At 40.3% G+C, this 25,778-nt stretch overlaps 1 protein-coding gene and 1 non-coding gene across 3 annotated transcripts in view; both read right to left on the bottom strand.

Annotated features, from left to right (window-relative positions):
- TNFRSF11B (TNF receptor superfamily member 11b) overlaps nt 1–24,143 on the bottom strand; it is a 28,871-nt gene extending 4,728 nt beyond the window's left edge. Inside the window, exons 1-3 of one of the 2 annotated variants that reach the window (XM_052651911.1) lie at nt 24,062–24,143; nt 5,342–5,711; nt 1,312–1,506 (exon numbers count right to left, since the gene is read on the bottom strand). In XM_052651911.1, the coding sequence (XP_052507871.1) occupies nt 1,312–1,506; nt 5,342–5,711; nt 24,062–24,091 (595 nt within the window). In that variant the 5' untranslated portion in view covers nt 24,092–24,143. Of the gene's footprint in view, nt 1–1,311; nt 1,507–5,341; nt 5,712–6,640; nt 6,729–24,061 lie in introns of those variants that run through there. The other variant, XM_052651912.1, reaches the window with a different exon arrangement.
- LOC128059713 (small nucleolar RNA SNORA42/SNORA80 family) lies at nt 16,464–16,602 on the bottom strand. The gene has a single exon (XR_008200636.1). It is a non-coding gene; the product is annotated as a small nucleolar RNA SNORA42/SNORA80 family (small nucleolar RNA).
- Nucleotides 24,144–25,778: the final 1,635 nt, after the last annotated feature.

Genomic DNA, 25,778 nt, shown 5'->3' with positions numbered 1-25,778 from the left:
CTCCTCACATTCCATCATTTAATGAGAAAGCAGACAGGATGAATGACTTAGCTAAGATTTTTATAAAACAGAAAAAATGTTGGAACCAGGCTTAAATCTTAAATCTCCCAATCCACGTTGCTATGTTTTATATATGTCTGCTGCTGCTGCTGCTAAGTCGCGTCAGTCATGTCCGACTCTGTGAGACCCCATAGATGGCAGCCAACCAGGCTCCCCCGTCCCTGGGATTCTCCAGGCAAGAACACTGGAGTGGGTTGCCATTTCCTTCTCCAATGCATGCAAGTGAAAAGTGAAAGTGAAGTCGCTCAGTCGTGTCCGACTCTTGGTGACGCCATGGACTGCAGCCCACCAGGCTCCTCCGTCCATGGGATTTTCCAGGCAAGAGTACTGGAGTGGGGTGTTTATATACATCTATGTTGCACAAAAAGATGTTTGAAGAGAGTCAAGCTGATTAAATACTAAAAGGTCAGTTGTCCTCGGTGTGATGAGTCCTTGGTAGGAGGTCTGTGATTAGTGTGGTGGCAGGAGTGACAAGATGAGGACACCAACCTGATTAGCGTCATCACCGACATGGGGTACACTCAGATACCTTGAACTTGGAGTTAGTGACCCTTCCTGAACAGAGTTTAAGACATATACAGGAACTCAGTACTTCTGTGCAATAGATGCAGCAATACCACAGGTAACACAGCCAGTATTGCCTTTCTAATTTGTCATCTATTTATATCACCGTGGCTCAGATGGTAAAGACTCCACCTGCAATGTGGGGAGACCTGGGTTTGATCCCTGGGTCAGGAAGATCCGCTGGAGAAGGAAATGGCAACCCACTCCAGGATTCTTGCCTGGAAAATCCCATGGACAGAGGAGCCTGGAGGGCTGGGATGGTCCATGGCATCGCAAAGAATTGGCACAACTGAGCAACTAACACAATCCAATCCAAGTACTCTCAAGCACTTGGCTTCTTAGTTGCCAGTTTATACTTTGGCTAATAATATAGATGTGTTTAAAAGTGATAAAAAATGCATAGCTTAAAAACATTCTGCAACTCGGACTCTGATAATGTGACCTTCAACATAATCTTACTCCACCCCTTTTCTGTGGGTAACGTGATTCAAGTGTAAGCACTATAATAGGAAGATGGAGACTTTTTGAAAGATTTTTGAGTCATGGCTTTAGCAATGATGCACAGAGAATAGTCTTAGTTGGTTAAAATTCAAGAAAGGGGAAATATAAGTTTAACTAAGAAGGACCAGAGGGTCTTGTATTCATCCCAGAGGTGGTACGAAGATTGATATTTTGAAACATAATTACCTATTCCACATTTGTGAGCCGATGATTCGCTGCTACCAGAACATATATTGTCATGCGTTGCATTTCCTTTCTGAGTTAGAAGGAGCCCAAATGCACTGCAATTCGTGTGTTTTCTACAGGGCGCTTTGGATGATGTCTCATTCGAGAAGAACCCATCTGGACATCTTTTGCAAACTGTATTTCGCTCCGGGGTTCCTACAAAAATATCAAGCCGTTTAGCACATTCTTCTCAAGTACTCTCGCAGCAGAAACCATCTTAACAGAGTTGGGGTAAGACTTTTCACTTGGTTTTTACTGCTACTATTATGTTGCAGGAAACTTCAGGCATTTTCATTTTTCACTTCATTAGACAGAACAAAACTTTTACAGTGAACCCCTTAGGCATTCTTTCCTCCTTGCAATACAAACACAAATGTCTTCTATTGTTACCTACAAAGTACATAATGGGAGAGGAAAGAAAAGGGTAGGATGTTCAATTAGTCCTGCCTGTGCTGAAGTTGTCAGGAAGATCTTGTTGTCAGCCATATTCTCCACACAATTATCCCTGGAAAATCATGACGATAACTGCTGTGTAACCGCTGTAATATCATTCTTTGAAATCAGTACCCGTGGTATGCCACATCGTTAAATCCCAATCGCTTCCTACGGAATTTCTTTCATTCCTGAATCCTAATTGTGAAGCAATTCGTAAGTGTGCTAATCCCAAGAAGTAAAAATTTACAACATTGTAATAAACTTTTGAAGGTGGCAATAAAGTTAACTGTGGACTCAAGTGTAAGCCTGCAGTTACATAATAAATGGAAGATGATATACCATTTGCTTAAATGGTTGAGTTTAAAAAGGGCACAGTTGTTAAAATTTCAGGCAAGGGTGACTGAAAGGGCATTTTCTTTCATGGTGGGAAGATACTTGATAAATTTGGGGAAATCATTGGCAGGAAAACTTGAACCAGTCAACAACCCAAGATGCTCTTAAAAATAAACATCTTTAAAACCCTTGACTGTATGCCTGAGTAGGTCATACATTATAGTGTATTTGCATATGAAAATACCTCCATCTAGTGTAAGCTAGTTGAACAGATTTAGACTCTAGTGTTCAAATGTAGCTTTTACAGGGCAATTCTGGCTGACACAAGGTACCAAATACTAAAGAGACAAATAAAAGTTAAAGAAAGTTGATAAACTTCATTTATTAAAACTTTTAACCTCCCATCTCATTGTATTCTCTACCAAAAAAGGGAAAAAGAGCACAGTGAATTTGGTTTTATTTTCACCTCTGGCTTCTTTCTTTTCTAAAGGGTTTGATGATGCATTGACCAGCAAAAATGACAAAAGGATGGCAGGAAAAAAGAAAAGGGGAGACAAAGCATGAAATTTTAACATGTTAAATGCCATTTCCAGGGTTGCAGTGACATCATCTTAGGAACCACCTTACAAAGAGGTCTCTCTTTTTTTTTTTAGTACTTTCTCTCTACACTCCTCTCCTTAAAGGGGATCCAACCCCATACCAAATTCTACAGTATCATAAGCAGAGGTATTTGGGCATGGACTGCATGGTATTATTTTATTGTGAATATTCTGGGAATAAATGGTCTTAGACATCTGGACCCAAATCTCCCTTTGTGAACTGCACAAAGAAGAATCTTGTCATTCTTCACATACGTGTTGATGGCTTGGGTGTTCTTCTACATTCCAATGAGAAGATCATAGGCACAGGACATTCTTCCAGGTAATTTGGCCTTTAAAGTTCCTTACCAAGAGGAATGCAAGAATTATAGAAGGAAAGTTTCTTAATATATGTGGAGGCTTTATGTAATGACCTTTCTGAAAATGACTTCCCTCTCTCATGATTGATAGAACTCCTTATAAAAGGATGTATGCATCTAAGTAAATGATTTGCCTTATTAATGTCAAGAGAAACACCCAAAGTATAATCTGGCAGGCAAAACGTGAAACAGAATGGCAAGAGGAATTTTGCTTTTCAGTTGAGAATTCACCATGCTAGGCATAAACAATTATATAAGAATTATACAACTAATAGAACTAACTACAGTTGATGCTTGAACAATGGTGGGTTAGAGGACCCAATCTCCTTGCACTGGAAAATCCCATAATAACTTTATAGTCAGCCTTCTATAGCCAGAGTTCTGCATTCACAGATTCACGCAACTGGGATCAGGTATTACTGTAGTATTATTGAAAAACATATGCATAGAAGTGGACCTGCGAGGTTCAAACCTATGTTATGTTGTTCAAGGGTTAGCTGTAAAATCTGAAGAGGAGGCAATCTGACATCAAAACAACAGAGAATGAGTATTAAATACTCTTTAGACTAAAATTGCAGAATCTTGCCTTCCCTTTGGTCTGGAAACCTTTTATATTTTAGGCAGAGAGAGGTAAGAAAATAAATAAACCTCTGTGTACCTTTGTGCTAAGACTTCTGTTGCCTGCTTACTTCATTCTATAAACAGATTTTCATGCTTATATGAGTAAAATTCTTACTATTTCCATTATTTTTCCAAACTTTCTAGTTTCCAAACTGCAATGCCCTGCTTAATGAATTTGCCTACATATATAAATTACTGAATTGAATTAAAAGCATTTGTTTCTGTTGGATGGGCTTCTCCCTCTACAACTTGGGTTAGCTTTTGAGTCCCAAATTGTCATCCAGTAAAAATTAGGAAGTGTCACCAATTTCTCCCTCAAAGACTTATACTAGGAGCATTTTAAAGAACTGTCATGCAATTTGTACCTTCTATGACTGGTTTTATAAAATTCACAACTTGGGACACTTAATAGTTCAGTTTTTGAATATATTTAATTCGTGTCCAACTCTTTGTGACCCCATGGACTGTAGCCTACCAGGCTCTTCCATCCATGGGATTTTCCAGGCAAGAATACTGGAGTGGGTTGCCAGTTCCTTCTCCAGAAACCTAAAATGTTGATAATAATTTAGACTCTATATTGCTACTTCTGAAAGTCAAAATAGTTACAAGTAATTCACATCCTCTAAACCCACAGTTGTCAACTAGGGGTGATTTGGCCATCCAGGGGACACTTTAGTGGAAAGAGTACTATTTTAGTGGCTAAAGACCAGGGATGCTGCTAAACATGTTACAATGCACAGGACTGCTGCCCACAAAAAGAATTATTCAGCCCCCAAAGTTAGTAGTGCTGAGACACTGCTTCAAACTGAATAATTGGAATCTATACCCATACTGCTTTCTCCAGAAAAGTGAGTGAATACTCTTAATTTTTCCAGGCCAGGAGAACATGCAGACTATACTGAAACTTCATGAGTGTAGAAAAAAAAAAAAAGGTGGGTTGCAGCTTTAAAAAATTCAGTGCAAACTGGCCTTAATCTCTGCTCTTCAAAATGCAAAAAGAGAAAGTACTTTGTTTGTAGACAAGTACTTACTCTTGGCTTGCCAGTCTGTTTTGTCTAAGATAAAGAATCAGCTTCACAGAAGAGATGCTGCTATGGCTGTTATCCTCCCAGACACTCAACTCCCCTGCCAAAGGAAGAACTAGCTTCATTTTCAATAATGAGCTGCACTTCCCCTAGCCATTCTCACTTTTTATATAATTAATTATAACTACTCACTGTTTGCACGCCAGAGCCTCATTAATATCAGCATAATTACTCTCTTGATAACAATTAACATTTCTGATGTTTGTCCAAAAGCACTGCACTCTGAGGTTGTCCATGCCAAAGTGAAACACAGACATATAGATCAGCTATGAATGGTGCAATGAAGAGTGTGTCCCTTTAAGAAAGAGCAATCCATCATGCATCTCATTAGAGAGTGATTTGCTGCATTTGAGATTTGTCACTAAATTGGCCCATCGTGGCAAAGTGCTCCTCTGAGGAATGGTTCTTTGGCAGCCACCCAGACACATAGTACATACCTAACAGATTCCATTACCTTTGTAATTTGCTATCCTGTAATGTCATCAGGACCAACTTGTTCCCTTAAACTTCCCCCACTACCTGACTCTGTGCGATGTTAATGAACTTGGCTGGTACATACCCGGGTGTAGCACTCCAAACCCAGGGGGACAGCTCCTGTGCTTCAAGCAGAACTCCAGCTCCAGATAGCGCCCCTCCTCACATTCACACACGCGGTTATGGGTGCGACTGCACTCCTGCTTGACGTACTGCAGTTCCTTGCACACTGGGCTGCAGTACAGACACTCGTCACTCGTGTGCCAGGTGTCCGTGTAGTGGTGGTCGGGACAAGGGGCACACATGGTCTTCCGCCTTGCCGTGCAGGGCTGCTTCAGGAAGGTGCCAGGAGGACATTTGTCACACATCAGCTGACGAGAGCTCTCGGGGTCATAATGAAGGTACTTTGGAGGAAAGGTTTCCTGGGTAGTCCATTTAATGGAGATGTCTAGGAACTAGAAGAAGAAAGGGAAATAGTGGTATGTTCGCATGGAAATGGGGTGGTTCTGTGCAAAAGCATCATTAACCTCAGTCCTTGACTACCTGGAACCTCGTGCTCTTCCTGCCTACGGATCTAGGGCCACAGAAAACATGTTCAGAAGCCATAAATCTTGCCTCTAAGTAGATTAATCTCCAAGACCATGATGGCAGTACCAGCAAAGTATATTAGGAAAACATAGCTCATAGATAGCTGCAGTGGAAAGCTCATCAGAGTAGAAATTATTACACTTAGATGCACAGCTAAATAGCCTGTGTGCCTTGAGTAATACTTTATCTCCCTGGGTTTTAGGATAATCATTAGATTAGTGAGTTGGGTGAACTAGTGAGTTAGGTGAACTAGATTCTCAGGATAGCTATACCAGGATCCCTAGACTCCTTGATAAAAATGTAGATTCCTGGAATTTATATTCCTAAAAATTCTGATTCTACAGATGTGAAGTTGGGACTGAGGATTTTAAAATGTCCTGCAATGATTCCCATCTGTAGAACCCATACACAATAAATATTATTTCACTTATTCACTTGTTGATAGTTATGTACCAGGCTCTGTTCTGGGTATTTGGGATATAGCAGTGAATAAAATAGTTAACAAACTCTGTCTTATGGACTTTATTTTAATAACAAATTCTACATAAATTATGTGTTAGAAGATGCTGTTGTAAAAAAGTGAGCAAGTAAAAGATTGGAAATATGGAGGGGAAGGTGGAGAAATTACAATCTTTATATCGGGTAGTGGTCACAGTAGTATATTTAAGACCAGATATTTTTCTTTTAGTTTTCCTGTTCTAAGATGTAATGATTTCACATGTATGTAAACAGTTGGTGATTGTACTCACTCTGGTCATTCATTCACTCATGCAGCAGATATGTACTGCATGCTTACCAGAAATATGCTGATGAGAAGATGTAATCTTTGTGCAGCTGGTAATCTGCTGGATAAGTATTAAAATTGTAAGGCTGATTTTTCCTCCAGAATATCAGTGCAGTCTTGAATCTTATAGGTGAGTGACGTCTAGAAAATGAAATGATCACCTCTCTTAAGGTTAATTGGGGAAAACTTGAGGGAGCAGGCAGAGTTTCAAAAGTTTCTATCCATTATGGCCGAAGAGGTGTGTGCATAGTAGAGAGACAGTTTTGTGGGCCAGAATCCTGCTTGGAAGGTGGCTCCAAATGAGTATTCTGTCTTGTATTCGAGATCTCTAAAGGTCTTCAAGGGAACACTGAAGTAGTTCTTCACACTAATTAAAAGAAAAAGTGTTGTTTCTGTGTAGGGGTTGTTTGTTTGGCTTTTATTGTTTGTTTTTGGTACAGGGATCAACACTGACTATTTTCAGGCTTTTGGGAAACGACAGGCCAAACACAATAATTTTTTCTAAACTCTCTTCTTTGCAGAACTCAGCAAATCTCACAGAAACCCTTTGACCTGGGGGAAAGTGTGCCAAGTAGGAAAATAGCACTCCTTTTTGAATGAGGAATGACAGAGGTAAAGAAAGGCCTTTTTTATAAGCATTTGGGCATTTTAATAAGCAATAGAATCCACCTGCCAATACAGGAGATGCCTAAGACGTGGGTTCGATCCCTGGGTTGGAAAGATCCCCTGGAGAAGGAAATGGCAACCCATTCGACTGTTCTTGCCTGGAAAATTCCATGGACAGAGGAGCCTGGTGGGCTACAGTCCATGGGGTTGTAAAGAGTGGGACACAACTGAGCATGCATAAACTCATGCCCTCATTTCTTATTGGGATACGACTAGCAACAAGGCTGTTTGGACCTAATATGAGCTGATAAACCAGAATTGAAGAATAAAATATCTTACCTACGGCCACAGACCTTTTAACTGAGAGCAGTTTTCAGAGTGCTATAATGTAAAGGACCCCTAACCTACAAAAGATAGACTACAGTGGAAAATTGGGGCTGCCGTGATATTTTCAAGACACTTTCATGACCCAACGGTTTTGGGGAAAGGATGTTCTTGAATTCCCCTGGGGCTTTTTATTGGCTCAGATAAAGTGGGTCAACAGTAGGAGAAAGAAATGGACCAGTAATGAGTGAAAGCTCTGGTTTGGTCTGTATCTTTCAGAAATCTATTCATTCAACATATGTCTCTTGACCACCCACTGTGTACCAGGTATTGTAGAAGGTCTTAGTATATGGTGACCCACAAAACAATGATGCTCTTCAGACTGCTCACAGTCTAGCGAGAAGACAACGATCAATCTTTTGAAGGAAATGAAGCAAGATGAACTAACTTTGTTGCTACTTGGTCATTCTAATAATATTGTACTATATTTTTTAAAGGCCCTTTGTGTGGGTTTAGCTCAAATATTTCTAATGTCTTCAACACTAGGGAATGAAGTATTCCTGATGCAACTTGCAAAGACGCATGAAAGCAATGAGAAATGTTTTTATTTTTTTCTCTGTCTTGATGTTCACTTTCGATTTCCTGAAAAGCCACTTTTGAGGGTTCTGTTTTCTCAAGAGGGCCACCTCAGAGGTCCAGAGGGACATATTTGTCTTGCTTACTGCGGCTGAGTGAGCCCCATCCTGGTAGGGCTGGCAGTCCTGAAACTTAACCCTGCCTGATTTCCCATCATCCTGCCCTTCCCATGACAACACAGCTCATTTATCCATTAGCTGACTCTTTTCTCTCTTACCAAGAAGTGATGAGGATGAAATAGGAAAACCCCACAGATGGTGCATGTGTTCCTCACTAGAAGCAGCCACACAAATACAAGATCTGACCAAGAATACTGATGCAATTTGTATTTTTCTAGGCAATTGGACATGACACTGTTGGTTTTCTGAAACCATGCTTAAGAAATTAGTTGCCATTTCTTCAAAATACAGGGAAGCTGAGAGGAAAGGAATCCACAGAGAAAAAAAAATAATAAATTAGGTTGACTTAAGAATTAGAGAGCAATTATAATAGTGAAGATCATTTCCCCTAGGCTACCACATGGAATTATCATATATATTTTTAAAAATCGGAAAGCCTTAAGGAACTGCAGACTTGTTTTCAGCAAATTCTATGGGGCCTCTGTGATTTATTTGAAAATTTTCCACTTTGGTAAAGAGACAGAACTCTGTGTGGCCAAAATTGGATGCTTAGCTCTCCATCTCTGGTTAGCCTCAATCCCCGCATGGAATTTCTGGAACCAATTCTTGACAGAGGATTGGCAAAATTAATAAACCTCTTCATCTCAATCCCCTCTCTCACTTTCTTCTGCATTTTCTAGAAAAGCAATGAAAATGAGGACAGTCCATCTTAACACTGGCTCTGGGTCCTTTGCCAGCTGATAACATTTAAAGTCTAAGAAAAGTACAAAAGTAATTTCTGTGTGAAGTGCATAAACACTGATAAATATCTGCAAAAGCTAGGACTCATGCAAGGGGTCTCTGCAGAAGCCGAAGTGTCCTATATAAGAGTGTCCTATATTATAGTTTCCTGTAAAAGAAGCAGCTTTTTCATGCTTAACTTTTTTTTTAAATTAGAGGATAATTGATTTACAATATTGTGTTTTTTTCTGCTGTTCATCAACATGAATCAGCCACAGATATACATATGACCCCTCCCTCCTGAACCTCCCTCCCATCGCCCTCCCCATCCCACCCCTCTATGTTGTCACAGAGCACTGGATTGAGCTCCCTGTGTCACACAGAAAATTTCCACTGGCTGTCTATTTTACATGTGATAATGATAAAGAAACATTAAAATGGAATTTTCTCTCCATTTTTTCTTTCTTCCTCTTCCCATTCTATATCTGTCCACCAGCTACAAACGTACAAAAGTAAATGAGGAACCATCCCAGGTCACAGTAATTAGTGGAAGCAGAATTAAAACCCAGAGCATGTGCCATAGAATAGTATATTTTGACCAAATCCAAAACATTGCATAGCCCTAACATGCTAGTTTTTCATTCAGACTCAAGAGCATAATGTTAGGAGATCACAGAAGTGAGATCACCCAATGCCTTCCTGAAGTCCAGATGAATGGATGATATTTCTTTCTTTGTGCTAAGACTAGCACCTGTTCAAAGTAACTGATATGGAAATTTCTTAGATGACACGTGATTTCAGTATAGCTGACTACCGGTATCTGCTTCTTCTTAAAGGATATAGGAATATACTTCCTCCATCAAGTTTATTTTTGCATGATGCAATGTAGTCAATCCCCTGCTATTGCGCTTGCTCTCTGGTATGAAGAACCACGAGTGACCCAGTGGGTTTCCATTTATGGAAAATTCATTAAAAGGAGCCCACACAAAGCTTGAAATAACTACTTGGTTTGGGAGTTCCTTTTGTGATCCCTCGTCATGATCTTTGCCACAAAGAACTATTTGAGGACTACCAGAGTTAGCTAAACTTCTGGTCAATTTGGAAACCATGATATTTTACAGTTCATCTTAGCCAAGAAAAGAAACATTCAGGATATATACCACAGTGAGTTTCCTAAAGATCTCTTGTTGTATAAACTACAAAGCTTATTAAAAAAAAAAAACAAAACTCTTTTGCTATGAAGTTTAGTTTATTTAACTTTCTATAGTCTTATGGTATAATGGGGCTTCCCTGGAGGCTCAGACAATAAAGAATTCACCTGCGATGCGGGAGATCTGGGTTCGATCCCTGGGCTGGGAAGATCCCCTGAAGGAGGGCATGGCAACCCACTCTAGTATTCTTGCCTGGAGAATCCCATGAACAGAAAAGCCTGGAGGGTTGCAGTCCATGGGATAGCAGAGTCGGACACGACTGAACTATTAAGCATACACATGGTATAGTGGCCTCTTCCCTATTTCCTCCAATCCTTAAATTATTTATTTATTCATTCATTCAGCAAACACTTATTGAAACAATTACTATGCTCAGGAAATATTGCTAAGCAATAGAGCTGAGTAAGTTAATGTTTGTTTCCTAGGAGAATTCATCCAAAAGCCTCTGTTGGTGTAAAAAGTCACAAATCACTGCAAAACAATGAGAGGGAAAACAGAGGAAAAAAAGGATCAAGAAAAGACTCAATAGAGAAACAGGTCAGAAATGAGAAGCTGAAATTAGGTAGCAGTAAGGAGGAGAGAAAAGATAAATATTATATGTTAGCTGATTGCCCATGGAGGGAGGTACTAGAAAGAGTAAAGGAGGACATGCCCGTGAATTATGACTATTAGGTATGTGGTGTTGCTGTTAATTACTGACAGCAGGAGAGAGAAGCAGTTATGGAGGAAGACAATGAATTTGGTTCTGGGTCTTCCAACAATGAGACTCAAGTGGTGATGTCGAGTAGACACTTAATTAAATATATGTATCAGGTATTCAGGATAGAAATGCAGCTAAAGACACAGGTTTAAAGGGATGAAAGTTCAATCCCTGGGTCAGGAAGATCCCCTGGAGGAGGGCATGACAACCCTCTCCAGTATTCTTGCCTAGAGAATCCCATGGGCAGAGGAGCGTGGTGGGCTACAATCCATAGGATTGCAAAGAGTTGGACATGACTGAAGTGACTTAGCACAAGGTTATGAGCACATAAATGGTTCCAGAAACAGAAAAGTAGGATGGCATTACCCAAGATTTTATACATAAACAAAAAAATATTAAAATATAACCTTGGGACTTTACAAACATTTGCAAGATAAGATGAAAAAAAGAAGGAAAAAAACTGTAGGGATATTATGGAAAGTTTCAAGAAAAATGCTAAATGGATGATGAATAATAAGGTATGAAAAATGTACAGCGTTTAGATCCATTAGATTGATATGAACTAACCAGATCTCTTTGCTGGGAACCTGTATATTAGAGTTCCAAATTCAGTTCAACCACCAGCTTAATAACCCTTGGCCATTATCTTAGCTCTAAAAAGAGATAATTCTTATTTCGTCTATTCCTATACAATTGTTTTCAGTTGAGTAAAGGGATACAAATAAACTTGGTAAAGAATAAGATTCCAGACAAGAATGAGTCATGACTACATATGCTAATTACACAGGAGGTGGGAAATAGGGAACATTTTGAATCAGATTCATTTTTGGAGACATTTTGAAGTCTCTTGTTCAGTAGGAAGTCACAAACCTAAAATGTGCCACAGTCAGTTATTTATCCTATTCTTAAGTTGTCTCCAGAAAAAGCATCTCTGACTCGTTTTTAAAATCAGTTCAAGTATCTTCCCAAATTGTATCATTGATTTGGTCGAAAGGCAGTTCCACAGATTTGCTTAAAGGGCAAAGATAGAAAAGGATTTGTTTCCATATACCTTAAATGTTTAGCATGGTATCTTACAGGCTTCCCAGGTGGCACCAGTGTAAAGAACCCACCTGCCAATGCAGGCGTTGTAAGAGATGTGGGTTCAACCCCTGGGTTGGGAAGATTCCCTGGAGGAGGGCATGGCAACCACTTCATTATTCTTGCCTAGAGAACCCCATGGACAGAGGAGCCTGCGGGTTACAGTTGCAAAGAGCCAGACGCGACTGAAGCGACTTAGCAAGCAGCATGCACAGTGTCTTAGGGCTTCCCTGGCGGCTCAGAGGGTAAAGAATCAGTCTGTAATGCAGCAGACCTGGATTCAGTCCCTGGATCAGAAAGTACCCGGGAGAAGGGAATGGCTACCCACTCCAGTATTCTTGTCCGGAGAATCCCATGGACAGAGGAGACTGGCGGGCTACAGTCCATGGAGTCACAAAGAGTTGGACATGATTGAGTGACTGACACTTTCACTGCTTTTTTCATGGTGTCTTATACACAGCAAGTATTCAATATATATTTTATTCAATCCAGTAGATATTGAATACCGACTATGTATAATTAGGATTGCTGGTGATTCTATAGACAGATACAGAGCCTCCAGGTAAAGGAAGCATTTTCAAGGACAAGCACAAAATCTGGAACTTTCTCATCTGTAAAATGATAGTGATGACAAAATTTGCCTAAAGGAAGTTTTTTGTTTTTTTTTTCTAAGCATCTTTCATTTTGCTTGGCATTTTGCGTGGATCGTTCTGCTTGTATTTAGCTTCTGTTTTGAAGGTAAATGTGGGAAAGGCAGGTGGCTCATTTGAGAGGTTTATCTGCTGCTGCCATTCCTCTGCCTTAGGGTCTGCCACTGCTTAATCATTTCCAGAACAGCCAGGATGAGGTCTCTAGGTAAGGATGCAGAGCAAATGCATTAAATCTATTCATCTATTAGGAACTTCTGTGATGCCAACAGCTTTTGCTACATAAACAAGAGGAAGGAAACAGGAACAATTATGATTTATTAGATGAATCGCTGGGCCAGATTTTACACTCTTTGCTTCCCTTGAGGCTGAAGAATTGTCTCTAGGTACAACTTAACTTTAAATGCGTTTTGTTGTTGTTCCTTTCAAGAACTTTCCCTTTAGTTGTTTGTTTGGAGGCTTTTAGGATTAATTAGCAGTACCTTGTTTATGTCTGGAATCTACCAGAATTGTCAGAAAAGATTTGCTTCTGATGCTTTTGCTGCTTCAGAGTTTTACAGATAATTAACATTTGCTAGATTAACAAATAAATGAAAAAAATCTCTAAGAACTTGTGATGCAAGTAAACACGTCAAACTTTCCAAGGAAAATGTGTGGACATCTCCCGCATTTTGAATCTCAGATCTTAATATTTCGTCTCTTTGCTTATTTGTTTAGTCGTTCACTCAATTGTGTCCAGCTCTTTGCAATCTCCTGGACTGTAGCCCATAGGCTCCTCTGTCCATGGGATTTTTCAGGCAAGAATACTGGAGTGGGTTGCCATTTAATTCTCCACAGGATCTTCCTGACCCAGAGATCGACTTCATGTCTCCTGCACTGCAGGCGAATTTTTACCTGCTGGGCCATAATCACCAGATTTGGGATATAACATCCATTTTGAAAATTTCAACTCAACAACAGAGCTGGCCACAATTTTCCTTATAATTATATCCATTCAAGCCCACCAGACAAGCACAAGGGCGACATCCCAAGTTCAGAATTTTCCAGCTACAGAGTCCCTGGCACTTTGGACTTAGAATTGGCAATACATTTTAGTACGTTGATATTTTTGAACATCAATTATTACTTCCCATTTTATTTCTACATTTCCTTGAAGATAATACCTTGTTCACATCATCTTATGAATTAATCTGGTTGGTGATGATTTAGATTGAAGCCCTGTCAATGTATGGTTAAGGGCATCTGGAGAGAGAAATTTAGAAAAGAACAGCCATGGTGGTTAGGAAATGAAATAGAAATTAGAAATGGAAATAGAATAAAACAGGATGTGACTTAAACATGTAGATGTTTATCATATGCCTACAACAATGTGAAACATCCTCTTGGAAGTACTAGATGCTATGGTGAATAATAATAGCATAGTATATTATAATATCATTACATAGTAAGCTGTATACTTCACTTGTCATCCACCACTCCAATCATCTCTGAGGTGATAGTATTATCCCCATTTTGTAGATGAAGAAACTGAGCCTCAGAGAAGTTGAGTGATTGCTCAAAAGTCACAGAGCTAGTATACATTCAAGATAGGATTCAAATCTAATCCTGTCTGAACCTAAGCCTTTAACTATTGACTCTTCTCGCTAGGGACCTGCAGTGTTAGCAAGGAGACAGGCATTTAAGTGATCACCTATGACACCAAGTAAAACTCTGGAAGGTTTATATTTTGTCCATCTGTCCATACAGCCATCCATGCCTCATCCTATATCTATTCATCTATCTATCTAACATTTACATCATTTATCCCGGTGAATAAATTCCTCGCTCTTCTGTGCTGAAATGCAGTAGTTCACACAACTTCTCTAGAAGATGGTCCTGTGGGACTGAGCAGTCAGTTACACTTTATACAAAATAGCAGCTTCTCAGTCAGTCATGCACCCCTTTAAATTTGTCTTCCTTTTTTGCTTACTCTTTTGCTAACCCCTGCTTCCCTAGGATTGCTCTTTCTAATAAGGAGCTAAATATAAAGTGTTTGCCTCATGTTCTCTATCCTAAAGGGTCTGGACTTAGAACTCAAGTCCAGTAAGGAAGCTGGGATATTTAATTTCATCAGAAAAGAAAAAAAAACACAGTGGCCTCCTCTAGCTGAAGGAGGAGGTGAAAAAAGCATTTAAAAAATCCATTGGGATCACTTTGCCCAAGGATATGACTCTGAGTCCCATCCCAGGACGTTTGTATCTCCAGCAGAGAAAAGAACTCTGGTTGAAGGAATTCAGAGGCTTTCTTCTGCTTTTTGGGTATTTTTCACTGGACTCTACTGCTAGATTTCAGCTCCTATTAGACAGAAAAAAAAAAAAAATCCTCAGCTAGGTCACCTTAGGGAAAATTAATTCACTTCTCTAAACCTTGGTTTCCTTGCCTGTAAAACAGATTCCAGTCTCTGCATCAGAAGGTTTTTGTGAAAATGAAGGCTTATTAGCATTGTCCTCTGTCCAGGACCTAGGATCTTATAAAAATTAATATCTGGAACAAGGTTGGTTTGCTGGGAAAGAAAATGTTGGGAGTCATATACAGGCAATGAGGTGCTCTAATGTAGAAGTGACTTGTATTATTTAGACTCACAAATCTGCCAGAGTGATCACATCCACCTCCTTCCTCACCAGAGAAAGCTGGAAGGTACAATCTTACCATGTTTCTGGAAGGCAGGACCACAGAGAAGGCTTACAAACAGCAGGAATAGCTACATCATTGTTCAGTAAACATCACTCATACTTTCTAGCTGACCCATTATTTTAGCACAATCTCATTGATTTTTTCCCCTTTTACTGGATATTAGTTGGACCTCCCTGATGGCTCCCACGGTAAAGCATCTTTCTGCAATGTGGGAGACCCGGGTTCGATTCCTGGGTCAGGAAGATTCCCTGGAGAAGGAAATGGCAATCCACTCCAGCACTCTTGCCTGGAAAATCCCACGGACGGAGGAGCCTGATAGGCTACAGTCCATGGGGTCGCAGAGAGTTGGACACGACTGAGCGACTTCACTTTCACTTACTGGATATGAAGAGACAGGAAATACAGTGTGGGAATATAGGATTCTGTCTCTCAGCCCATGTAGTATTCATTCTCCAGGGCATCTTCCTGACCCAGGAATCGAACTCAGGACTCCCCCATTCCAGGCAGATTCTTTACCATCTAGCCATCAGGGAAGCCCAATATAGTAGTATTCCACCACAGTATTAATGGTCATGTCAACCTACCCATTAACACGCTTATTTCACCTGAAGGTGAAATGCTTCCTTGTGAATACAAATTCAAAGAAAACTGCTCAAAGAGGCTAAAGAGATTGCTAGTGACCATAATTACATCTCTTTAGTAAGTCCTGAGGGAATAGGGCTTCTAAGTAGGATATGAAAACATGCACATTAACGGCTTCTGTGCTAGCTAAAGACAAAAAGGTCTGGTTTCCATTTTTTAAAAAAATAGTTTTTAGCTTAAAAGAATAATCTGAACCTAAAACACAGAAGTCTTCTTAAAAGTAGGTGACATTTCAAAAAGCTGCTTCCTCTTTTGATTTCCTTGACTTAAACAGAATTTCTTATCAATGAAACCAGTTGAGGAACTTTGACAATTGCAACAAAGTAGATTTTTAAAAATTTTCTTTAGTATGCTTTTTTTCATAGATAACTAAGTCCATTTGCTTTTTGTATGTCTGGCATATTAAATAGTATCAATATGTAATAAAACATTTTAATTTATTTTTAATGACAAAAGTGTAAATTTTTTTTTTTTCTCTACTGTGCAACCCGCTTCAGTGCCTGCAGCCTACTGGTAGAGGCCAGGCAATGTTTCGGGCCGGGTTTGCTCTGGCATGGGACACTATGAAGAGGCCCAGGGGGATGAGCCAAAAGCGTAAAATTGTAGCAGCCCTTCCAGATATCATCTGGTACAACACACCTATTTTAAAGGTGAGCAAAGTAAGACCCAGAGAAATGAAGTCACAGGCTGGACCTCAGAGTCTAAGGCAAAACTGAGGAATAAGATCTCTTGCTTCTTGACTGCTGTTGTGGAGGTCTTACTATCATTACACCTCACAGATGACTTCCTAAATTACTTTTGTTGGTGGTGATGATGGTGGTATGGATGCCAGAGGGAATTTAAGAATAGGACCTTGATATCCATATTTTCTAAGAATAAAATACATTTTTTAACAAGAAAGTAATATTACATGGCAATAGAGGTTTAGGGATCAAAGACCAGAGAAGAAGATTGAATTTACCAAAGGCAGTCACAAAGCTTAGATGAATTACTGTCTTTTAAATCTATATTCATCTTGACACTGATTTTTCTGTTTTATAGTTGATTATTTAAGAGGCTGTTATAGAAAATGCTTCCAAGGTACAGACTAAATGGAGGTGAAGAATCCTAAGGCTAATCTTTTTAATTTTATAGAAGATGATTTGAGGAAATTAATGGTTTTCACCATATTAAAACTATGATAAAAAGAGGTGGATTTTTAAAAAAATCTCAATAGGAAAGTAATAAATCAGAACTTTTGGGAGCACATTACTTTTTTAGAAGGGCTCCAGAAATGACATTGCATTTCCTCCTGCGTCCTCTATCCATTTATGGTCTGGCTGATTCAGGTGCTTCTGAGAAACTGGGGTTGAAAAAAACTACCCAAGCACCTGGGAAGTTATGTCACCTTGTAGTTGAAAGAAACCATTTTAGTGTGTCTGTAGACTGTTCTGGCCTTTGGAACATTCATTTAGCAAGGCCAGGTAAATGTGAGAGGGAGTGGGTACCCCACAGCTTCTTACCTAATGTGTTGTAACACTATTCTTATCCCTTACAACTGTCTAAAAGAATTCTTTTTTTAGACTTTCTATGCTAGTTACCCCAAAATAAATATTCTGTGGTAGTGAGTTCCTAAAACTAATTACATGTCACATAAAAATACCATGTGTATTTCAAGTTGGCTATACCTCACTCCTTCTTCTTGCATGGATAGTTTACAGATGTTGCTAGGATTTCCGATTGACTAGTTCCTGCTCATGTGGGTTGCGAAGTTTTATTTTGATTTTTGTTTTCTTTTCTAAACATGGCTGCTAGTACTGTTCATATGTGCATTTTTTTTTTTAACCTATCAGTATCAGAAATGCACTCTGGGGCTGTCTCCTGCCCTCCTCTCTTGCCCTGTGAAATCCTCCCTTCCTATGGCTTTCAAAACCCATTCTCTGCTCATGACCCAGATTTTCTGATCTCCAGTCCAGGCTTCTCTGAACTTTTTGAATCCAAATGCCTATTTGACATCTCCATTGGGATATTTTAAGAATGTATCACATTTATCAAGCCAAAAAATGAACATTGATGGGAAGGTCAGAAAGGGGATTCAGCTAAGGTTAGGTAGCACCTGCAAGGGTCGGTATATTATTCTGGTTCATTGTTGTTGCTCTCTTAAGAATGGACCTCCGTGAAGGTATTGTACCTTCACAGTAGAAATGGACAAAAATAAGTAGGAAAAATACTGGTCAGGTGGGTAGGGCGTTATATTTATATTTTGAAAGAGATCAAAGCTGACATGAGAATGTGAAATCTCTGACAGTAAGCTACATTTTGTTGGAATATCCATGGAAACTGCTGGTACATTATACAAACACCCCAGCAAATCTCATCGTAGCTCCTTTGACTCAGCAAACACACATTTAGTGTCAGGCACTGTGGAGACCTGGAGGCTATAAATATGAATTGGAAAAAAATCTCTGTTTGCAAAGAGTTCATATTGTGTTTACCACAGGGGTCGTGCCATCCCCTAGAAGTTCTGGAAATTTGTGTGGGATTTTCTCTTGTCACAGTTTCTGTGTGCTGCTAGATGCCCCACTGACCAAGAATAATCCCATGTTCCACACACTTTCTTTTTCTTGGCCGTGCCATTTGGCATATGGGATCTTAGTTCCCCAATCAGGGACTGAATTTTCAACCCCTGTGTTGGAAGCACAGAGTCTTCACCACCAGACCACCAGGGAAATCCCACACACACTTTCAAATGTCCTACTGATGATGGTATAAGTGATCTAAGCTTAAAAAAATATATTTATCATTATATGAGCCTGGATTCAAACTCCATATATATATATATATATATATATATATATATATATATATATATATATATATACACACACACAAACACATGTATATATACACATGTGTGTATATAATATAAACACACATGTGTATATGTGTGTGTGTGTATGCACACATATGGGCTTCCCAGGTGGCACAGTGGTAAAGAGTCCACCTGTCCATGCAGGAGAAGCAAGAAGAGTGGATTTGATCCCTGGGTCAAGAAGATCCTCTGAAGTATGAAATGGCAACCCATTCCAGTACTCTTGCCTGGAAAATTCCATGGACAGAGGAGCCTGGTGGGCTAAAGTCCAAGGGGTCGCACACAACTGAGCGACTGAGCGTGCACACACACATACATACATATATATATATATATGTATATATACACACACACATATGTAGACCTATGTGTGTGTTGTAAGATTTTTATGCCTATTGATTTTCAAGGAATTTAACAACATAAAATTTGATAGCGGGTTGTGCATGCATGCATGCTAAGTCGCTTCAGTCATGTATGACTCTTTGCCACCCTATGGACTGTACTTTGCCAGGCTCCTCTATCCATGGGGATTCTCCAGGTGGGTTGCCATGCCCTCCTCCAGGGGATCTTCCCAACCCAGGGATCGAACTTGCATCTCTTAGTCTCCTGCATTGGCAGGCGGGTTGTTTACCACTAGCGCTATCTGGGAAGCCTGAAAGAGGGTTGTATTTTGTTTAAAACTTTAGTGAGATTTGTTTACCACTTCAAAAAATCACAGCCCAAAGCCAACATCAATCATGGTTTTGAACCCCATGTGTTCTTGTCTATTTCTCATGGCCTGTTCATGACAGTTCTACATAAAAATGCTAATGTATCATTACTTCATTAAATCTTCTAGTGAAGCTTATTTCATTATAAATCATTTTCTTTTTAATTCTCCTTCATAGTATAGTTATGCCAGTATATTTATTTGAGAAAATTCTGTATGTAAGTAAAAATATAAGCACTCTCAATTTCATTTCAGGAGAGCCAGGGAGTCGTTGCAGCTGCTGCTGCTGCTAAGTCATTTCAGTTGTGTCTGACCCTGTGCGACCCCATAGACGGCAGCCCACCAAGCTCCGCCGTCCCTGGGATTCTCCAGGCAAGAACGCTGGAGTGGGTTGCCATTTCCTTCTCCAGTGCATGAACGTGAAAAGTGAAAGTGAAGTTGCTCAGTCGTGTCTGACTCTTTGCGGCCCCATGGACTGCAGCCTACCAGGCTCTTCCATCCATGGGATTTTCCATGCAAGAGTACTGGAGTGGGGTGCCATTGCTTTCTCCGAGGGAGTTGTTACAAAGGATTTATTTAATAAGCACATGGAAGAAGTCTGATCTGATGGAGAACTTCTGCTCCGCAAGGTAAGATACACAGGTACGCCGATAATGTTGGCATCTCCGCTCCATCGTAACAACATTAGGGGTAACCAGGCATCATTAGGCAAGACTTTGAAGAATGTAAACATAATTTTTTTTTTAATAAAAGTACTCTTTCTCTGCAATATACTTCACCATGCTTTTTTTCTTGGGCTGCAAAGAAAAGACTCAGGTTGAATGAAGTACTTCTGGTCAATGAGACACTGAAGGTAATGCTTCTCACAGAAAGCCTTCATGGAAAGGGAACAGGCAGGCAGGGAGGCGGAGGGTTGCTTAGAGCAAGACCCAGCTGGAAAGTGAGTGGACAGGAGGACAAGAATATTTGAGTGTGTTTAGTGCCCCTTTGAGAGACTCTGCAATACCTCTCCTTCTAAACTATGTAGATAAAACATCTGTTACAGAATGCCTTCTTCCCTGACCAATGGTATCTGACAACTGTGGTTTTAACCTAAGAAATAAAATTAAAAGCCAGATTGAAATTGGGAATAAGAAGTACAATTAAAGGCCAGATAGAAATTAGGAATTGTGCTGAGAGTTCATGGGTGATAGAGGCCAGAGAGGTTGCTGGAGACAGAAGTACAGGACAGCTGTGGAGTGTATGTTAGATTCTCCTAGAAACTTTAGAGTTATCATTCTCTTAAACAAACAAACAAAAAGGCTAGACAGATACACTCAACCACTGGGGGAGGGCAAGGAAACCAAAATAAACATTTGGAGGCAGTTGTCCTGAAAAAAAAAATTCACTACCTCCAAATGCTTCACCCCACCCGCCACCCCAAGTCCTAGTATCTTAACATTAATTTAGACCTTAGCTTTGAGAAGGCCAGTGGCTAGTTCTGGAGCTCCTTGATGGGAAGTTTCATCCACCAGGGAAAATCTAAGACTCGACTAGGATGTTCCCAAAGCATCAGGAGGCTCCTTGAGCAACCATGAAAGAAATGACGTGGTGATGTAACCACCTCACCTTGCAGAGCAGGTCTCTAACTACATGAGTGAGCATTTCAGAAAGCCCATGGCTATGGCATTAGTCCTCATGACCACACCCTTTCTGTGTTGCCTACCAGCATATCCTCTGCTGTCACAAAAAGAATCTAGAATTCTAGTTTGCCTCACAGTTTTATCTTCTTCCACTTCTTAAATTCAGGATGCCTTGATTTTATCTCCAAATATGAAACATTTGGAGTGTATAATGAGAATAATAAACATTCTATTGCTCCTGCAAGGTAACAGTTGGTGGCCATCTCTCCCCCATCTTTGAGCATCATCAGCACTTTGTTTACATAGTTCACTTGGGTCTAGAATGTTGACTAGAAGCTAGTGTTAGTGGAATAAGAACTCTATATTATGTGTGGCTATCTTGCATGTGTGCATATTACTGTCTCTATTTTATAGAAAACTAAAACACAAGAGAGATATAAATTGCCCACCATTTTTTATCAAGTAAAATACTGGTATTTGAATTTTGAATTTCGACCCCAAATAACCAAACTCATAACCACTGCACAGCAGCTGCCTTTATAATGTCTTGGAAGGCAGGATCTTTTATATTCCCAAGTCACCTCATACTTCCCCTTTTGTAATTCTCATTTAGACATTCCAGTACCTGCTTTCTCCATTTTGCCGTGCGGTCCATGAGGACAGAAATGGTGCCCATGTTTTCCATCCTATGTCTAGTATCCAGTGGCCTGCCTGGTACAAAGGACTAAATAGCAGTAATGCTTCCAGTCCTTAGCACTACCTCTTGGTGTTTATGAAAGGGCATCTGGACTCTTCATATGTAACTGCAAAGTATCTTTTATCACTTATTTATAAAATAAAATCAATCTCAGAAGCTACAGAAGGGAAAGGGAGCACATTCCTATTTGAAGTATTTACTAGGTTCAAGACACAATAAAAGGTTTCTTTTCTGATAATGCTGTAACATCTGCAGTTAGTATTATCTACATACATATCTACATCCTTATACAGACCAGATATCAAAACATTTGTCTACTTATTATTTTGGAACACTTAGAATACTGGAGTGAGTGGGTAGGCATTCCCTTCTCCAGGGGATCTTCCTGACCCAGGGATCAAAACCAGGTCTCCTGCATTGCACACAGATTCTTTACCATCTGAGCCACCAGGGAAGCCCATTATTAGGTATACATATTATTTAATGGAAATTCTGAAATTTAAAAGTTACTGATAATATGTTTATTATTAATCAAATCTTTGACAGCATACAAAAGACTAGAAAGAATAAAAGTGTCCCCATAATATAGCAGAATTATTTATACTAGCCAAAACCTATAATGATGAAGTCGCTTGTGGTGTAGCCATGCAATGGAATATTATACAGCACTGAAAATGGATGGGCATTTGTATATCCAATACTGGAGATGATCTCACAGTAGAACCTTAAGTGATAGCAGCCAGACACAAAAAAGTACATAAAGTTCATTTACTCATGGATGGCATTATAAGTCAGAATGTTGATTCCTCTGGCCATGACTGGCATGGTGATAGGGACGAAGCCCAGGAAACTTCTGGGGTCCTGGTAATGTGATGGTGTCTGAGCTGGGTGCTGGCTTACAAGTATTCACTTTGGGAAACTTAATTAGGTTCTTATGATTTGTGCAGTTCTTTATATGTGTCCTTTTTAAATAAGGGTTCACTTTTTTAAAAGTTCTCCATATTAGTGAAGTTATATATATAATATATACCCACATATATACAAATATATATATACACATATATGTATACATAGTACCTATACATAAGATTAGCTTGCTTAAGTGTGACCTCTTATTAATCTACCTTTCCTTTAGTGACTTTGCTGTTTATTTACTTATTTATGTGTGTGTATCCCAAGATCTAATTGGAGGACTTCCTAGGCTTCCATGCACTCTTAGTGGGTTGGACATTCACATTCAAGCAGTTTCTGCAACAACTTTCAAAACACATATGTGGCTTAAATATGGATTTTCCTGTCCTTTCATGAATGTCTGATTCATATCTCAATGCAGTCTACATTTTACTGACATAAAGGAAATAAATCATTGGTCATAGAATAATCTACATAGAAATCTTATTAACTTGATTGGTCAAAATGTAAATTTAAGTAAAAGAAGCTAAAAATTACAGACATTCCTTTCTTTCCCAAATTTCCTTTCTTTTTCCAAATTTAAAATAACTTTTAGCTCTATTGAGTGCAGAACCTCAATTATTTAAATCTATTTTATAACCTAATTAACGTTATCTCACCAGTATTTTCCACATTACATTGAAATGTCCCATTTTAATAATAAAATGTGATTAAAATGTTAAATTGCACAATAAGAAATATGTGTGTATGTATGATCTTTCCTCTGGTGCCAATTATTCAAAATTTCCTATAATATTTGCTTAAGTGGCAAATAAGCCTAATGATATCATATTCACTGCATCCAAACTTTATTCTAATTACAGTAGTTTTGAGAATTATTATTCTTAGCATTAAGAATAATCTCCCAAATTACTTTGATACTATTATTACCACTAATAATAATTAATAATAAGGATGCCCAAGTTAAGCAAAGATGGTATGGAGCCATCTGAGATGAAGAAAGCCAATAAATAAAATGGATAAAAAATCATTCCAATAAAAATGGTCCAGAGCTCTTCTTCATAAACCCAGCAGGAACTTTCCAGTGTAAAGGGACACCCTAGGAGAAGCACAATCAGCTTGAAAGAGGCCTCCTGTTCCAACCTGACCCCAGATCTCTCCTGGGAAAGGGAGCAAGTTGAGCTTTGTCCCCATCAACAGGCGGGCAGGTCGGGAGACCAGGAGGCGAGAAGCCTCCGCGGTCTCCCAGAGCACCGCTGCCGGCGTCCCGGGCCAGGAACTTACCACGAGCGCGCAGCACAGCAACTTGTTCATTGTGGTCCCCGGGAAACCTCAGGCGCTCGGAGACGGCGGCTGCGGGGCGAGCGCTACGGTGCGTCTCGGCTGCCCGTGCACTCATCACTTTATATATAGTGTCCCGGCAACAGGAAGTATCGGCTTGGCTTTGATCATTCATTCCCTATCTGGACCAAACTTTGCACCTTTCTTTTTTAGGAACCTTGGGCGGGAGTCGGGCGGGGAGTTAGGACGGGGGGGGATGGGGAGGACGGGGGGGATGGGGAGGACGGGAGGGGAGGTGCGAAACGCTCCCGGGTTAACACTTTCAGCGCCAGGGCGGAAAGAAGTGGCACGAGCGGTGGGAGTACGGGTTGGGGCGGGGATGTCTGGCCCCTGAGAGGCGGAAAAAAAAAAGCTGCAGAACAAGGCAGCTGCTGTCTCCGTGCGGCTCTGAGGTTTCCTGGCCCCTTCCCGCCAGCGGCCGGCCTCCTGGCAGCCGCGACCAGAGGTGGGAGGACTGGGCGCACGCTGGGCAGTCGCTTTGCTGGGCTCCTCCACCCTGAGCGTAGGATCCAGCCAAGATTGCGCAGCCTGCAGTGCGCCCCAGACACTACACCCCACTCTCGTCTGACCCGCTTCTCAGGGGTTCTGAGATCCCCAATAACAAGTATTCTCATTCACGAGCTGCGCTCAGAGGCTCTTCTTGGAGTTTGCAGTCATTTATCTCCAAGGTTGCACAGATGGAGAAGAAACTTCTCTAATTTATGTCTGGTTCGAAAGCCGATGCCTTTTCCCACTCACTTTTTATTGGCTGGGGTAGTTTCAGCCAGAGAGAATCAGCAGAGGACAAACTTCTTGCCTAGGGCAGAAAAAACACCACCGTAGGATTTGCCACTATACTGAACTGAACTGATCGTCTTTATCAACACCATCATCATCCAAAGGTTTTTGGTACCTACTGAACTTCTGAAGTTGCCTCTTCCAGGTGTTTCCGTTGCCCCCAAGCTTTTGGTGGAAGTTGGCTCTGCCTAAAGGGTTCTTGGCTCCCCCATCCACTCCCACCAGCTGCTTTTGTGAGAGTTGGACCCCATGACTTCTAAAGGGTAGACCCCTTCTGAGGTCCTGCAGTTTGCTGATTTGTTTCTAGGTTGCCACCAGAGCTCTTCACTTACAGAAGCTGGAAAAAAAAAAAAAAAAAATCACTGCAAAGCCAGCCTCCCCATCAGGGCCACGTGCTCAATTCTCGTCTCCTGAGAAGGTCAGTTTCTGCTTTTCTCCAGAGTTCATGGAGAGGGAGATGAAGGTGATTCTCTCAGGCTCCAACTATCCCATGCAATAAAAAGTGGCCCCCAGGAGCAAGTATTACCAGCAGGGATCAGAGTATCTGCGCTTTCAAACCAACATCTTTCCACCAGAAGGTCAAAGTGGATCCATAGACAGAGTAGAAAATATTTAGAGGGAACAAGTTCAGCTCTTCTACTCCGACTGTGAAGTACAGAAGACAGAGTGTCTTACTCAGCTTTCTCTCTCCACAGCATGATGGTTTCTTAAGTGAACTAGTGAGCGAACAAAGGTCAGTGCATACTGACCAAATGGTTTAACTCCAGCCCTGCCCCTCAGCTTCTGAACTTCAGCTTTGACATCCACAGTCTGAGCTACTAGCACTTAGACTGACCATGGGACTCAGGTAAATTTGAATGTTAGTTGTAAAATACTAAGTAAA

Source organism: Budorcas taxicolor, chromosome 14, assembly GCF_023091745.1.
Source record: "Budorcas taxicolor isolate Tak-1 chromosome 14, Takin1.1, whole genome shotgun sequence".
Taxonomy (NCBI): domain Eukaryota; kingdom Metazoa; phylum Chordata; class Mammalia; order Artiodactyla; family Bovidae; genus Budorcas; species Budorcas taxicolor.
The sequence above is the reverse complement of the archived record's forward strand: the minus strand, read 5'-3'. Positions and strand labels throughout refer to the sequence as shown.